Source organism: Lepidochelys olivacea (genome assembly GCF_965140295.1).
Source record: "Lepidochelys olivacea isolate rLepOli2 genome assembly, chromosome: 5".
Taxonomy (NCBI): domain Eukaryota; kingdom Metazoa; phylum Chordata; order Testudines; family Cheloniidae; genus Lepidochelys; species Lepidochelys olivacea.
Window position 1 is genome coordinate 27,715,283 of NC_140415.1, and position 14,917 is coordinate 27,730,199.

General features: G+C 39.5%; 1 protein-coding gene across 3 annotated transcripts in view; it reads right to left on the reverse strand.

The window, feature by feature from the left end:
* The window catches only part of LIFR (LIF receptor subunit alpha), a 93,970-nt gene that overhangs the window by 20,286 nt on the left and 58,767 nt on the right, over positions 1-14,917 (reverse strand). For all 3 annotated transcript variants that reach the window (XM_084628348.1, XM_084628347.1, XM_084628346.1), the window contains 5 exons: positions 11,428-11,602; positions 10,790-11,059; positions 5,836-5,965; positions 4,256-4,419; positions 2,180-2,325 (listed from right to left, as the gene is read on the reverse strand). In XM_084628348.1, coding sequence (XP_084484474.1) covers positions 2,180-2,325; positions 4,256-4,419; positions 5,836-5,965; positions 10,790-11,059; positions 11,428-11,602 — 885 coding nt within the window. The remainder of the gene's footprint in view (positions 1-2,179; positions 2,326-4,255; positions 4,420-5,835; positions 5,966-10,789; positions 11,060-11,427; positions 11,603-14,917) is intronic.

Sequence of the window (14,917 nt, forward strand, 5' to 3'; positions counted from 1 at the left end):
AAAAAGGCAAAACATGCAAAGCACCTTATTTGTATTTCTATTCTGTTTAGGTCCAGTAAAGAATAGAGACAACTGTCAATAATTTTGTCTGGAAAAAAAACCTCTACATAAATACATTACAATGATTTGGACATGTATATATGCATTTTTATTTGTTTTTTCCTAAAGTTAATTAAGTATTTTAGGAAAAAAACTGTCAGAACGGCCACCAGCAAGAGTTGGTGGCCGCACACTGAGGCCACCAAAACATGTCTTGTGAGAACCCCTGCTCTAGTGTCTGGAGAACAAGGTAACAAAGCTACATCTTTTGTAAAGTTTTGGCCTGTGTTTCAATAGCAGCCGCCTAGGTCTAAACTTACTCATGTCTAAATGTCATTTCTTTCTGCTCTCCCCTCAAACCCTCAAGCAACCTGTATGGATTTTACTTGTGGTACTTAACCTACTAGTACTTTTTAGCACATTTTATAATTTTAATACAAAAGACTCAAAATCTCTCAAACCACAGAATATAAATCAAGATTTTGGAGTGCACAGCTTAGAAAGATCAGGTCAACACAGCTTTGAAACACTAGTCCATGAAGCTATATTTAAACCCAGAGACTTCCCCCCAGTGTAGTTTATTTAAAAAACAAAAACACAGACATTGCCAAAAAAAATGTTTTCTACTGACTACAGCAGGCTTTGGACCAGGGTTCAGGATATGGTAAAAGCTCTTTATCCCTAATACTTTCTGAGTTCTCAGGTGTTACACACTTACAGTAGTTTTTTTTTGTAACGGTAGCTTTAAGAGATGAAGGGGGGTAATCTACAACCTTAAAAAGGGGCCAATTAATAAAATGTCTGGTGCTGCCAGCACAATAGAGCAGCTTTGCAAGGGACCTTACGAGTTTTTCTGGAGGCTGTAAAAATGTTAAATTAGGCTATGCCTGTACGTGGAGCAAAGGGGGTGTGTGATTCTCAGCTAGCGTAGAGATGCTCGAGTTAATACACTAAAAATAGCAGTGTCAGGGCTAACATGGGTGGCGGCTCAGGCTAGTTTCCAGGGAGTCCAAGCAGGAATGTTCTCAGGACAGCTAGCCTGAGCCATCACATGTGCTACCCCAACTACACTGCTATTTTTAGCAGGCTAGCTTGAGCAGGGCTAGTACAGGTATGTATATGTGAGCTCAGAATCGCATCCCCACCTCTAGTGTGGATCTAGCCTGAGAGGGACCGTTTATGATGGCTGCATGGCGGGGAAAAAAAAGTGACAGAACTCATAGTAACTGTACTGTGTGCATGGCCACTGAATCCCAATCAGCATCAAGTTCCAGGAAGTGTACCTCGCCTCTTCAACTTTGACTGAAATTTTGAGAACATCTGACAGGTACTTTTAGTTTTCTCTAAATGACAGATATAGAGGACTTCAGTCGGGATATCCTACTGACACACGCGGCTCATCTCGCTCAACAGGAAAATTCTTCCCCTCTCATTCTTTATATCATCCACAGATTGCAGTAACGAATTGCTGAAATAGCTGACAAACACGTACACAGCATTTACTGAGATGCCACTTACACCAACTGTAAAAGTGACTTGGAAACTGCAAGACTGGAATCTTAAAACAACTTCAAAGAAAATTTTCAGAGTACAAGAGTAGTGATAATGTGTGCATGAGTGCTACCTACCTCCCAAAGACACAACCACTATAGTCTATCGCCTAAAAGTGGCAATTTAATAAAGAGACATCTTCAGAAAAGCAATTTTGCAAACTTATGATAGAACTCAAATATTATGGCTAATTTTAATGCTTTGCAACGTCTCAAAACACTACTTAGTTTTAGCCTGTTATGACCTACCACTGCACTGTGAAAAGAACTGGAAGTAAACGTGACTAGAGCTTCTCTGTAAGCTTAGGTTTCAGAGTAGCAGCCGTGTTAGTCTGTATTCACAAAAAGAAAAGGAGTACTTGTAGCACCTCAGAGACTAACAAATATATTTCTTATTTGTTAGTCTCTAAGGTGCCACAAGTACTCCTTTTCTTTCTGTAAGCTTAGGAGCTAGACTTTTGACATTTAACACAGTTACCTATTGGTATAACCTATCAGTTTCTCTTTTACTGGTACAAAATTGTAAAGAAATGCATTTCAATAAAACCAACATTTCAGCAGAGCAAAATTACATTAAAAATAATACTCACCAGTTGTCGTTCTGAATTACTGTTACTAATTTCAATTTGACACAAAAGTCTGATTTGAATAAAGTTGCCAGGTATATACCAAGACAGATGGGCATTTGTTGAACTATTAGCGCTCACAGTGAATTTATCAGGAGTTTCCAGATTAACTGAAAATTAAATTTATAAAGAAAATCAACTAGGATTTTTAAAGGTGATAAATAATAGCTTTATTATTATTTTTAATTCTGTAAGAAAAATCTTACTTTTAAAGTAGTCAAAAATAATCAACAGAACAGAACATTCATCAGATTGATAATTATTGTGACAGCTGAGTGTTGTTTTAAAAATCAAACAATATATATTAGTCTCTTGCTATGAAGGCACGCCAGCGAGCAGTTTTTGTCCATACTGAAAATTTGGCTGACACTCGTGGGAATAGTTTTATTTTAGTCAGAAGCAGTAATTGGCATAATGGCCCAAGGAGTTAAAAGTAAAATTACAGCATAACATTATTCCTGTTAACTGCTACTGATTTTACTATAAAATAGCTACACTTTCGAAGATCACAGTGGCTGTTTCACAAGATCATATCAGTATTTGATCAAACAGGAAATTAACCAAAAGCATCCATAATTAATAATTGGAAAGTGGGGCAAAAATATAAAACTCATATCCTACCAAACATAGCAGAGCAATGTTACATAACACACCATTTCCCACCCAGCTCTTTTCATTTCTTCACCTCTTTTGTCCTCCTTCTATCTTTGGGTATGTCTATACTACCTGCCAGATCGGTGGGCAGCAATCGATCCAGCGGTGGTCGATTTATCGCGTCTAGTCTAGACTCAATAAATCGACCTCTGAGCACTCTCCCGTTGACTCCTGTACTCCACCACCATGAGGCGCAGACAGAGTTGATGGGGGAGCAGCAGCAGTCGACGCACCGCAGTGAAGACACCACGGAGAGTAGATCTAAGTACGTTGACTTCAGCTAAGTTATTCACGTAACTGAAGTTGCATAACGTAGATCGATCCCTGCCCCCTAGTGTAGACCAGGGCTTTGAATACTGGCCACAGATCCTCTATGCCTCCTGTTGAGAAGATTCTCAGCCACTGGACTCGATGTTTTTGGGAAATAAGCACACAATGCATATGCAAACCCTGCACTTTGGTCACCTGACAGATACAGGGATGTGTGAACTCTCTGTTTGAGAACTATCTGCACAGTAATAGTACCAATGAAGGATAGAAAGACTGCATGCAGAAGGAAGAGAACTGAAATGGCAGAGGGGAAACGGCAAAGAACAGCATCTGTACAACAACCCTACATTCTAAGTAGTTGAGACAATTCTATTTCAACATTACATGATATTTTGCAACTGCATTGCCAATTCAAATAATAAAGCTGCTGTACATGGAAAAATGTATTAAAAATGCAAGCTCTATAATAAACATTTAAATGCAATTTTCTATTTATTATTTGCCATTAAAGTTTTCAGGAGGAAAATATGAACACTGAAGTTGTTAGGACACAAAATGCATGCATGTGTTATGGAGGCACAGAAGGTAAGTTCCACATTTTATTGCTACTTTGTAAAGACATGATCCTGTTAAGACATATGCATGTGTTTAATAACATCATGTACCATGAGCAGATACATGGAAGTCACAGTGTCACTCTCAGTGCAGAAAGTTAAGGCCACCACGGCCGCGCATAAGACTTTGCAGAATTGGATCCTAATAACGTTGCAAATTTAGTTATTAGAATTGACTGGAATATTATGTGCCACGTAAATTACAGATATTTAGCTAGTTACTAGTGCATGCATAAGATTCCTCTCCTAACATGGGGCTAAGCTATATGGTTTCTGTGCAGATCTGTCATCTCACCACATCCTTACCCGCTTGTCGGCACACACAGTAGGGGAAAAAAGGACCTCTAATCCCAATTACTGAGAATCTAAACCAGTGAAGAAAATAAACCAAAACCAATTACAATTGCAACATTCCATATTAGTGCCCAATGAGTTATTATCTATTGCACTAACCCTCTATTTGATAACCCTTTTTGGTTTTGCACACTTGTTAAATGCTCACCTCTTTGATTTACATCAATTAAGAGCGATGATTCTGCTCGACCAAGAGGATTGGAAGCTCCTAGTGTGAAACTGTAGATTTTTTGATTAGCATGCACTGGAAAGTCACAGTGATGTTTCTTATTCAATTCATCTACTTTGCATGTAACATTTTCTCTAGATATTCTGTGAATTGAAAAAAAGATTATTTTTAATTTCTGAGCAACCCATTTAACAGCACTGAATTGAAGTTTCTTAGTACAGACTTCACTGGATGTAGATGCTAAAAGGAATGAATGGCAAGTCACTATGCCATTATTTAGTTAATGCAGTGTCATTATTTGCCTACCCCATGCTGCATTGTATAGTACATATAATTTAATGACACAATGTAGCTTGGATTGGCATTAGTCACAAAATCCATGGCTCCCAGCCCAAAGAGAATCCCTTTCCTTCTCCCTAGCACAACCTAATTCATCCTCACTTTAATTTTTACTTCCACCCTACTTCCTCAGAAGCCTGGGAAAATAGATAGATTCGGTAGTGAGCCCTGAGGTCAAAACTAGGCTTTAGAGTCCTGATTCAGGAAAATATCCATATTCAGGACAGCACTTAAGCACATGCCTATCGTTAATGGGATTTAAGTATTTGCTTAAGTGCTTTCCAGAATCAGGAACTAGTTGACTCAGCAGAAGGAGTAGGTTCTAGTGTTAAGGTCTTTGCACTGAAGATGACCAATCACCAGCCCCTCCCCATCTAAATCAGAGTCAGGCACTTTGTGTACCTCAGCTGATCTCAGGTATCTCTGGGCCACACAAGGAGAGAAGTTGTCCATCCCGTAGCCAAGACCCACATTATTTAGGTTTTTATATAATAAAGCCAAAATCTTGAATTGCATCTGAAAACAAACTGAAAGCCAGTGCCAAACAGAGAGCATAAGTGTAATATGATCTCTGTAAGCAACCAGCCATCCTCATCTATACTAGCAGAAATTTGAGTGGTTTTTAGGGGTAGCTCCATGTATTTGGGGCTGCAATAGCCCACTGTGCACTCAGAACAAGGATGAGAAAGCTTGGCTCGAGAGCCCTCAACAAATGTTAGGCAGCCGTGATCACTGGTTTTTGTGTTGACCAGTCCAATCTCATTGTTTTCTTCTGCACCCGCACCTGTTGGTCTTATCCTCCTGTTGTCCACAGTCTTACACTTAAGTTGTAAGCTCTTCAGGACAAGGATCTTCTTTTTGTCATGTTTGTACAGTGCCTACCCCAATGGAGCCCTGAACTCAAGGTTCTACCATAATATAAGTAATAAATAATATAACTATCATCATCAAATGTCTTATAAAGAAATGTGCCCCCCAACCCTGACTATACTATCACCATACTACTGCAGCACTATATTGCAATCACGTGATTCTGTCTTCAAGTAATTTAAAAATTAGTTCCAACTTCCTGTGTATTTTTATATTTATTTTAAGCTCTAAGCAGTGGAGAGTTTAAATGACTTGAGTGGGCATGCAGCAGTCATTCAGTATCCTGGGAAGCCCATAGTGGACCAATTTGTATTCTAACTTTTTAATCCTTCCTTGCTAAATGGCTTTACCTTTCAAATAAAATATACTTTGTTTGCCGTTGCCTGTACAGTCCCGTGGGTCTGCCTGGGTTCCAGCTACACGTTATAGTAATAAAGGTGCGTGTTTCACAGTTCAGGTTTTGTGGCGTATCAGGGGCATCTGTAGCATGGAAGTAAGACAAAACAATTAGCCTGCATGTTCACAGAATACGTCCTAACATAGAAGGTCAGACAATTGCTTGGAAATCTGTAAGCAATATTTTGTTTCCAGAACATGTACCATAAATAAACAGTGACAATTATGCCCCAAACCTGCAAACAGTCATGTGTGTGCTAAATTTTAAGCACATTAACAGTGCCCATTGAAGTCAAGCATTAGACAATGGGATTACTCCTGTATTTAAAGTTAACCACATATATAAGTTTTTGCAGGATCAGGGCACTGAACTATAAGCATTACACAATTTTACAAAACATGTTTCAAGATCCCAAACTGCACAATTTTGCCTCCAAGCGATTTAGGAAGGTTATTAGGTTGTGTGCCATGTTTTGGCAAGTGCAGGCCTCACTGTTGCTTAGAATCCATTTAAACAAATTATTCAAACAAGTGAACCCACATGCACTCTATGAAACATGAAATACTTAGTACATGCGCACACTGTATTTTATTTTAAAAGTTTCTGATTTTTTTAAGAAGACCACACATGTCATCCTCCTCCAAGATGCTTTACAAGTCTCCATCCCCCACTTTCATTTAAGCTTGTCCCTCAATTCTAGACCCCAGGACTGCAATGATCATAATCCCTAGCATAGGATTGATGGCAGCTCTCTCCGTAGAAGAGTCACTGCAGAAGGACATGCCATACTCCCCCTAGAAACCAGAGCTGAGTAGCTGTGATGGGGATGAGCCTCTAGGGAGCTCCTTTCTCCAGCTGCTTGTGGGCATCTTTCCTCCCAGAAGCCAGGAAACCAGTTTCTTTCTGGCCACCCCGGACGGGACGGGCTTCACACTGTGTTCGTTTGGCGTGAGTGGTAAGGATGTCTCAGTTAGGATTATGAGAGACCAATATTCCCTCTGATTTTTGACAGTCCATGTGCGCAAAAAATTTCTTCTGTGCAAATTTTTGACAGGCCGCGTGCGCAAAAAATTTCTTCTGTGCAAATTGTTGTGTTTCTGTTCAAATTGTTGTGTGTGCAGTGTTTCGCCGTGTGCACAGGGTTTAAGATCTGTGTGTGCACGCACACGCGCACAGCTGAGAGGCAACAGTGTGAGTGATGTAAGCGTACACAATGAATATAGGTCTAATGTGCTAGGGGAAGAGCACTTAGCTCACCAGAGCCACAGGTACTCAAACTGACATCTCTGAAGCACATATAAACACCCCGAGATAGAGATGGTGCACTGTCCCTTTCCCCTTTCTATCTGGCTTCTTATCTTGTCCCTTTCCCCTGCATCCCATTGTCTTGCTGGACTGGTGCCTCCAAACAAGATGTCTCCGCTCCCCTCATGGAGTAGGCGGCAGAGAGACAGGAGTTTGTAAAACGCTAGGAAGGAAGTGGCTTGAACACACTAGACCTTCAAGGATGGACACATCTGCAAACCCTTTGTGGGCTGCACTGTCACTGACCTACAGCCAATATTGTGTGCATCCCTGACTTATATTTACATGTAGAGTTATCCATTTTAAAAATTCCATACGACTGGATGGTATATTAGAGGGATGTCCCCCCCGAAAAAAGGGTTTTGTTTTTGTTTTTTTTAAATGACCTGTTTAAGATTCAAAATCAGTAACAGAATGTGCAGACTGAAGTACTAAACACACACCTTTAAAAACAGGTTTCAGAGTAACAGCCGTGTCAGTCTGTATTCGCAAAAAGAAAAGGAGTACTTGTGGCACCTTAGAGACTAACCAATTTATTTGAGCATGAGCTTTCGTGAGCTACAGCTCACTTCATCGGATGCATACCATGGAAACTGCAGCAGATATTATATACACACAGAGATCATGAAACAATACCTCCTCCCACCCCACTGTCCTGCTGGTAATAGCTTATCTAAGGAGATCATCAAGTTACACTTACGCCTGTTCCTTTTGCAAAGCCCTAGAATTTCTTTATTTGAGTCTGAAAGGGCAAATAGTGGGGCAAGAAAGCTAAGATGTTAAACCTTATGTTACCAGCATTTCCAGCTGAATCTCATTTAGTGTTAAACTACCAAAAATACACATTGTGGTGTTCAAAGTGGCAGGTTGAATGTTGAACTTCCCTATCCGGTGCAGTAGCTTTTGGGTGTCTTGTAATGGTAAAGAATCAAGTTCTAAAATTATTAGTTTCTCATGGAAAATATCTTTTGAATGGAAAAACTTTAATCTGTTTTAGATACCAAATCATTAGCTGCTTGTGTAGGGTCATAAGCCTCAAAAACCTCCTACAAACATAATGACACCTTAAAACAAAATACTGCAAATGTTTAGTTCCTCTTTCCCATAACAGGCAATTTCGGAGTTCTGTGCTTTTCCTGCAGTGGCAGAGGGCACCACTAACACCTTCAACAACACAGTGCAGCTCCTTGCCAGTTTTAGGTGTATATTGTTTGAACAACGGATTGCTTCTCTGCTTACTTGCTAGTCTCCAAGTTTAAGGTGGTGTTTATTTCCCCACTGCCTTTGATGTAATATAAACTGGTTAAACTGCTATTCCTACCTGCATGCCTCCAGCTTTCACCCTGACCACACCACACGATCCATCGTCTACAGCCAAGCTCTGCGATACAACCGCATTTGCTCCAACCCCTCAGACAGAGACAAACACCTACAAGATCTCTGTCAAGCTTTCTTACAACTACAATACCCACCTGCAGAAGTAAAGAAACAGATTGATAGAGCCAGAAGAGTTCCCAGAAGTTACCTACTACAGGACAGGCCTAACAAAGAAAATAACAGAACGCCACTAGCCGTCACCTTCAGCCCCCAACTAAAACCCCTCCAACGCATTATTAAGGATCTACAACCTATCCTAAAGGATGACCCAACACTCTCACAAATCTTGGGAGACAGGCCAGTCCTTGCCTACAGACAGCCCCGCAACCTGAAGCAAATACTCACCAACAACCACATACCACACAACAGAACCACTAACCCAGGAACTTATCCTTGCAACAAAGCCCGTTGCCAATTGTGCCCACATATCTATTCAGGGGACACCATCACAGGGCCTAATAACATCAGCCACACTATCAGAGGCTCGTTCACCTGCACATCCACCAATGTGATATATGCCATCATGTGCCAGCAATGCCCCTCTGCCATGTACATTGGTCAAACTGGACAGTCTCTACGTAAAAGAATAAATGGACACAAATCAGATGTCAAGAATTATAACATTCATAAACCAGTCGGAGAACACTTCAATCTCTCTGGTCATGCAATCACAGACATGAAGGTCGCTATCTTAAAACAAAAAAACTTCAAATCCAGACTCCAGCGAGAAACTGCTGAATTGGAATTCATTTGCAAATTGGATACTATTAATTTAGGCTTAAATAGAGACTTGGAGTGGCTAAGTCATTATGCAAGGTAGCCTGTTTCCTCTTGTTTTTTCCTACCCCCCCCCCCCAGATGTTCTGGTTTAACTTGGATTTTAACTTGAAGAGTGGTCAGTTTGGATGAGCTATTACCAGCAGGAGAGTGAGTTTGTGTGTGTATGGGGGTGGGGGGGATGTGAGAAAACCTGGATTTGTGCAGGAAATAGCCCAACTTGATTGTCATGCACATTGTGTAAAGAGTTGTCACTTTGGATGGGCTATCACCAGCAGGAGAGTGAATTTGTGTGGGGGGGTGGAGGGTGAGAAAACCTGGATTTGTGCTGGAAATGGCCCACCTGATTATCACTTTAGATAAGCTATTACCAGCAGGACAGTGGGGTGGGAGGAGGTATTGGTTCATATTCTCTGTGTATATATAAAGTCTGCTGCAGTTTCCACGATATGCATCTGATGAAGTGAGCTGTAGCTCACGAAAGCTTATGCTCTAATAAATTGGTTAGTCTCTAAGGTGCCACAAGTACTCCTTTTCTTTTTGCGAATACAGACTAACACGGCTGTTACTCTGAAACCTGGTTAAACAATGGCTCATCTTCAAGCAAAGTGTTCTTGGCCATACAAACGGTGACTCTGGAAATGCAACAGGCAGAAGAAAGAGCTTCTGACAGTCACAAAAACATTCTGCTAGGTGTCAGAGTTTTCGCTGCTAACATTTCACACTTAGGCAGGGTACTGTACATATATGATGGGCAGAAGCCAATAAAATAAGCGTGGTAATGACTTATGTGTGCATGAACAGTCACCACTTCTTGACAGACCAAAAATCAGGAGAGGGTCCTCTTCTATAACATGCCTGCCCCTCTTCAGTGATCAGAGATAATCAAAATGGATATAAAATTGATATTTTGGTTTACAAACTTGGCTAGTGGGAAGTTGAGGATGGAGACACTTATCCCCCACCCTGGACCCTGGGGGGCTTTCTATACTCCACACTCAGGTGGGTAAGGATGCTCTCAGCAGCTCTTTACCTCTCCTCCTTGTCTCTCCCCCATCCCACATACGCTCATCACAACTTTGATGGATCTGGGGCATCTCCTGTTGCTCTCCCCCATGATCATGAATAGCAGGGACATGATGGCTTTGAGCTGCCAGGTTATACTGGAGATTATCTATTTCTATTATGTTTACACTACATCTTTATCACTATGGCATCTGAGCATTGGGGGAGTTAACTGGGTCATTACAATAAAAACCAAACATCCCCCCACCCTACCCCTCAAATGTAAACTATCCTTGGAAACCAGGTAGGCCAAACTAAACCACTGTTTTAAAAGCAAGAGGGCTGGAGTCATAAAACCTTTTAGTTTCCTACTTATATTTTGATTTTATCAAGGTGAATAAACCATAGTGAACCTCATTTCAGTAACAGTATGGTATACTTACATCCTACAAATAATACTGTTCCTGCTGCATTATCTGGCAGCAGCGAGCACCATACATTTGTCCCACTAGAAATTGAAGCACTGACATTCTGCACTTTGATTGCACTGCTCCACTTGCTGAGGTGAAGGAGTGAATAACTTTTTGATCCATATTTCATGTATTTTATACTTTCCCCTTCATTGTATAAACAGCAAAATGTGACATTTGAGCCCACTAGTACCACTTTGTCTTGAGGAAAAACCACAGCACTACTGAGCTTAGTATCTTTTCCTAGGAGGAAGAAAAATAATACATGATCAAATGATTTTTAGAGCGCAGTAAAGTAATATTACTTTCTTATATATTCAGCTGGTCAGTGCTAATACAAAGTAGGAGCACTCAGGCTATTCCGTTTTGCATAAAAACTCTCTTGTAAAATGTACAGAAATCTATTTTTAACATGTTTCACCCACTCAAAACATTTGTTACTGCACTTTACACATCTTTACATATTTAACTGAAACAGTCCCACAAGATCTACAATTGTCTATCAACTTTCAGAATTAAAAGGGAATATTATTCATTTAACGTTTATTTTTAATTCAGCACAATTTTAAAAGTAGCTAAATTCTGTGCAACATGCAAGAAAGTAAACGTACCAGGAACTGTTTTAATTGGGCTCCATTCACTCCATTCCGTCCTACCACTAAAATATGGATCATTAATATAACATCTAATTTTCACATGGTGTGAAGTACACTCCAAAGGTATGTCAGATGTCCAATTCCAAGAAAGAATAGAGTCTTTGCCAGTCAATTTTGAATCATAATTCATCTAAAAAGAAAAACAAATAAAGCTTTTTCAAAGATAGACATTACAGGCATTACAACCTAAGTTAGTACTACTTAGAAAATGGGGTTTCCCCCCATGAAAATTTTGACCCCAAAACCCCCCATAATAATGAAAAAAAACCATATATGCTGAAGTTTTCCAAGGAAATTTCAAATTTTTGGCAAAAGTTTCAACTGAAAAATGTCAAATAGGAAATGCTGGCATAGTCCCTCATGCCCCATTCTCCTCTATGTGCCGGGCTCCCTACCTGGACCAATATCCCATGTACCACAGACTCCCCTTGTGCTAAGCCGCCACAGTGCCTCATGGAAGGTGTCATCCAGCTAGGGAACCCAACCCATAGAGGATAATAGTGTCAAGAGACACTGTGATGGCATTTCTGCATACAAAGTTTTCAGGTTTTGGCCAAAGCCAAAGCCAAAACCACTTTGGTTTTCAAGTGTTTGTTTAATGAAAAGTTGAAGTCTTTCATAGGAAGCAGACACTTTATGAAACACTTTATTTAGCCCCAACTCCTCCCCAATTTTCCATTAAAAAGCAGTTTTAACAGAAAATTTTCAACCACTCCTATTAGTTAATCACCAAAGATTTGCAGCGAGAACTAACTGGTAAGCAGGGATAGTCTTTCAGTGCTGTTTATTATATTGTAAAGTTGTATTCCAATGCTGGCCACAATTTTGGCCAGTCTGCATTGATCAGCCAACTCTACTAGAAACTGTTTTCAACTGGTGGTTTTTGTTTTTGTTTTTTTGTTTTTGTTTTTTTTTAAAGCATGAGTAGAAAGCAGTCATCCCAGCCTGGCCTCTTTACCAAGGCCCTACCCTACCTCAAGACTGGAAAACATGCTGGCATCACAGAAAACATATTAAACCTGGATCTTAATAGAATGGTGCTAAGTCAATAGCTAATTACAGAACTAAACTAAATTCTTCTCATTGGGGCTTCTAAATACTGACAAACTACTCAATTGTGCTGAAAACATAATTACATTTTACATATAATAATATCTCTGAACAACATATGGACATTTTAAAAGTTCATTAATTATGGCATAGGATTTAGTCTGAAGCTGGAAAATGAATGCATTTTAAAACAGACAGTTTACTACTAGAGAACAACTTAAATTTACTGTTCCTGGTCCAGTTCTAGCTTAGGAAATTCATTCAACCCCCCATCTACATCCAACTCTGTAAGATATCCTTTATTTCCTGACCTAAATTGTTCGGTGGTTTTGCTGTGCACAATTAACAACTGCTATGTTCCACCCAAGCAGTGACTACATTTCAATGTTGGGTGAACACACACACACACACACACAGAGCAAGGTGCTCTGTAAATGTTAAAAAAACTGTTTCCTAGAGTATTCAGATATAAAAAGCTTCATCACAAACATTTTAGCCCTGTACGTTTTTTAGATATTCATTCTAGAATGAAATGTTTCTGTTTTGTGGGTGTCTACTCTGCCTTCAGAGAGCCTTTAGCACATATCACAAAGTGGACACAAAACTAATACAGGAAGTGTTGTTATTCAGCAGTGTTTTCTTTTAGAGGGAATTGGCACTGTTTAAAATTTGCAATATTGCATTAAGTTTGCTGTGGTCTTTCTACTTCAACAAACTGACTTAAGTTTTTCTAACTTTATACAACTTCATTGACAGATGAAATGTAAATCTGTGATCACTATATCAGAACTTAAATTACCTTTCTTAAAGCCTTGAATTAGCTGTAATTCCTCCACCCGCACAGTACCCCCAGCTCACTTGTATTCTAATACTGAAACAAAGACTCATTTGCAATCACTGATAGTGAAGAGTCCTTGTATGAAAAACTACAAGAAAGTTAATCTTTATTTGTTAGAATAAAATACCTGCCTTACTGTCTCACAGACTTTAAGGCCAGAAGGGACCACTGTGATAATCTAGTCTGACCTTTTGTACATCGCAAGCCACAGAACCTTACCCACCTACTTCTGTAACAGACGCATAACCTCTGGCTGAGTTACTGAAGTCCTCAAATCATGATTTAAAGACTTCATGTCTTCCCTGACCAAATAAAAAAAATTATACTGATGTCATCCCCTTTTGTCACTCCCTTCACTGCATAATATTTGGAATTAGGTTGTGAGCTCTCTGGGTGAAATCCTGTTCCAACTGAAGGCAATGGCAAAACTCCCATTGACTTCAATAGCAGCCAGGATTTCACTCCATGTCATCTTATCTGTGATGTGAAGCACCTACTATACTTCTGGATTATCTGAAAATAATAATATAAAAAGAAATTTAAAATCAGATCACTATGTGAATTAAATTGGTTTGGTTATTTTAAAAGAGCAATTCATGATCTGAGTAAGTCCATGCTTGCAATCTACACTGACACACAAGAGGAGAATACAGGCAAGCATTTCACTCCTATTAATCACATCTAAGAAATCAAAATACAGGACAAGATACTGCAAATACTTACTACTCATGCATTCAGCACTGTTAACAGCAATGGGACTCCCTGTAGGAGGACTACTCACGTGAGCAAGAGTTTGCTGCAGGAGGCCCTTACGCATTAGCCCAAACTAAATATTGTACCAATGTTTTAACAGTTACAGCATCTAGATAGGAAGTCCAGGGAGGTACCTGACAGGGGATGGACCTGGTGATGTAATATGCCTTTTCTTATCTGTAATTGCAACGATCATCTACATACCCTAGTGCACATATTTTCTCAATTATTAAACTTACAGAACAAAGTCACGTGTTGACAAAAATCTGAAGAACTACCATCCTCCAAATGTTTGTTTAGTTTATGACATTACACAATACCTTTATAATACGCACTATATTTACAGAGTACTGCATTAATTGCCAATGAAAGTAATCAGCCATTTGAAAAACAGAAATCTTTCACAGAATACAATACAATATACTTAATACAGTTTTGAGGAACCTAGGAAATAGCACTGATGAAGAAAGCTTTTTATTACTCTGAAAGGAAAGTACAGGGGCTTTCACTAGATCTGGAATCTCCTTTTTGGAGACTACAAAAGGAGCATTAAAACTTGACTATTTAATAGCACTCTTAAGGCAGTCACCAATCAGGAACAGAAAACAATGAAAGACCAATTTCATAAGGAAAATGTACCTCCACAGCAAAGACCCACAAAAAGTAAGATCTACTGGGAGAATAACATCCACTGGAAGATTATATTTTTCTTTTTTAAAGTAACTCTTTCCCATAATGATGATGAACTAATTTCTTATGGGCACTTTCTAAAAATTCAAAGACTGCAATTGTCATTGTTATGAT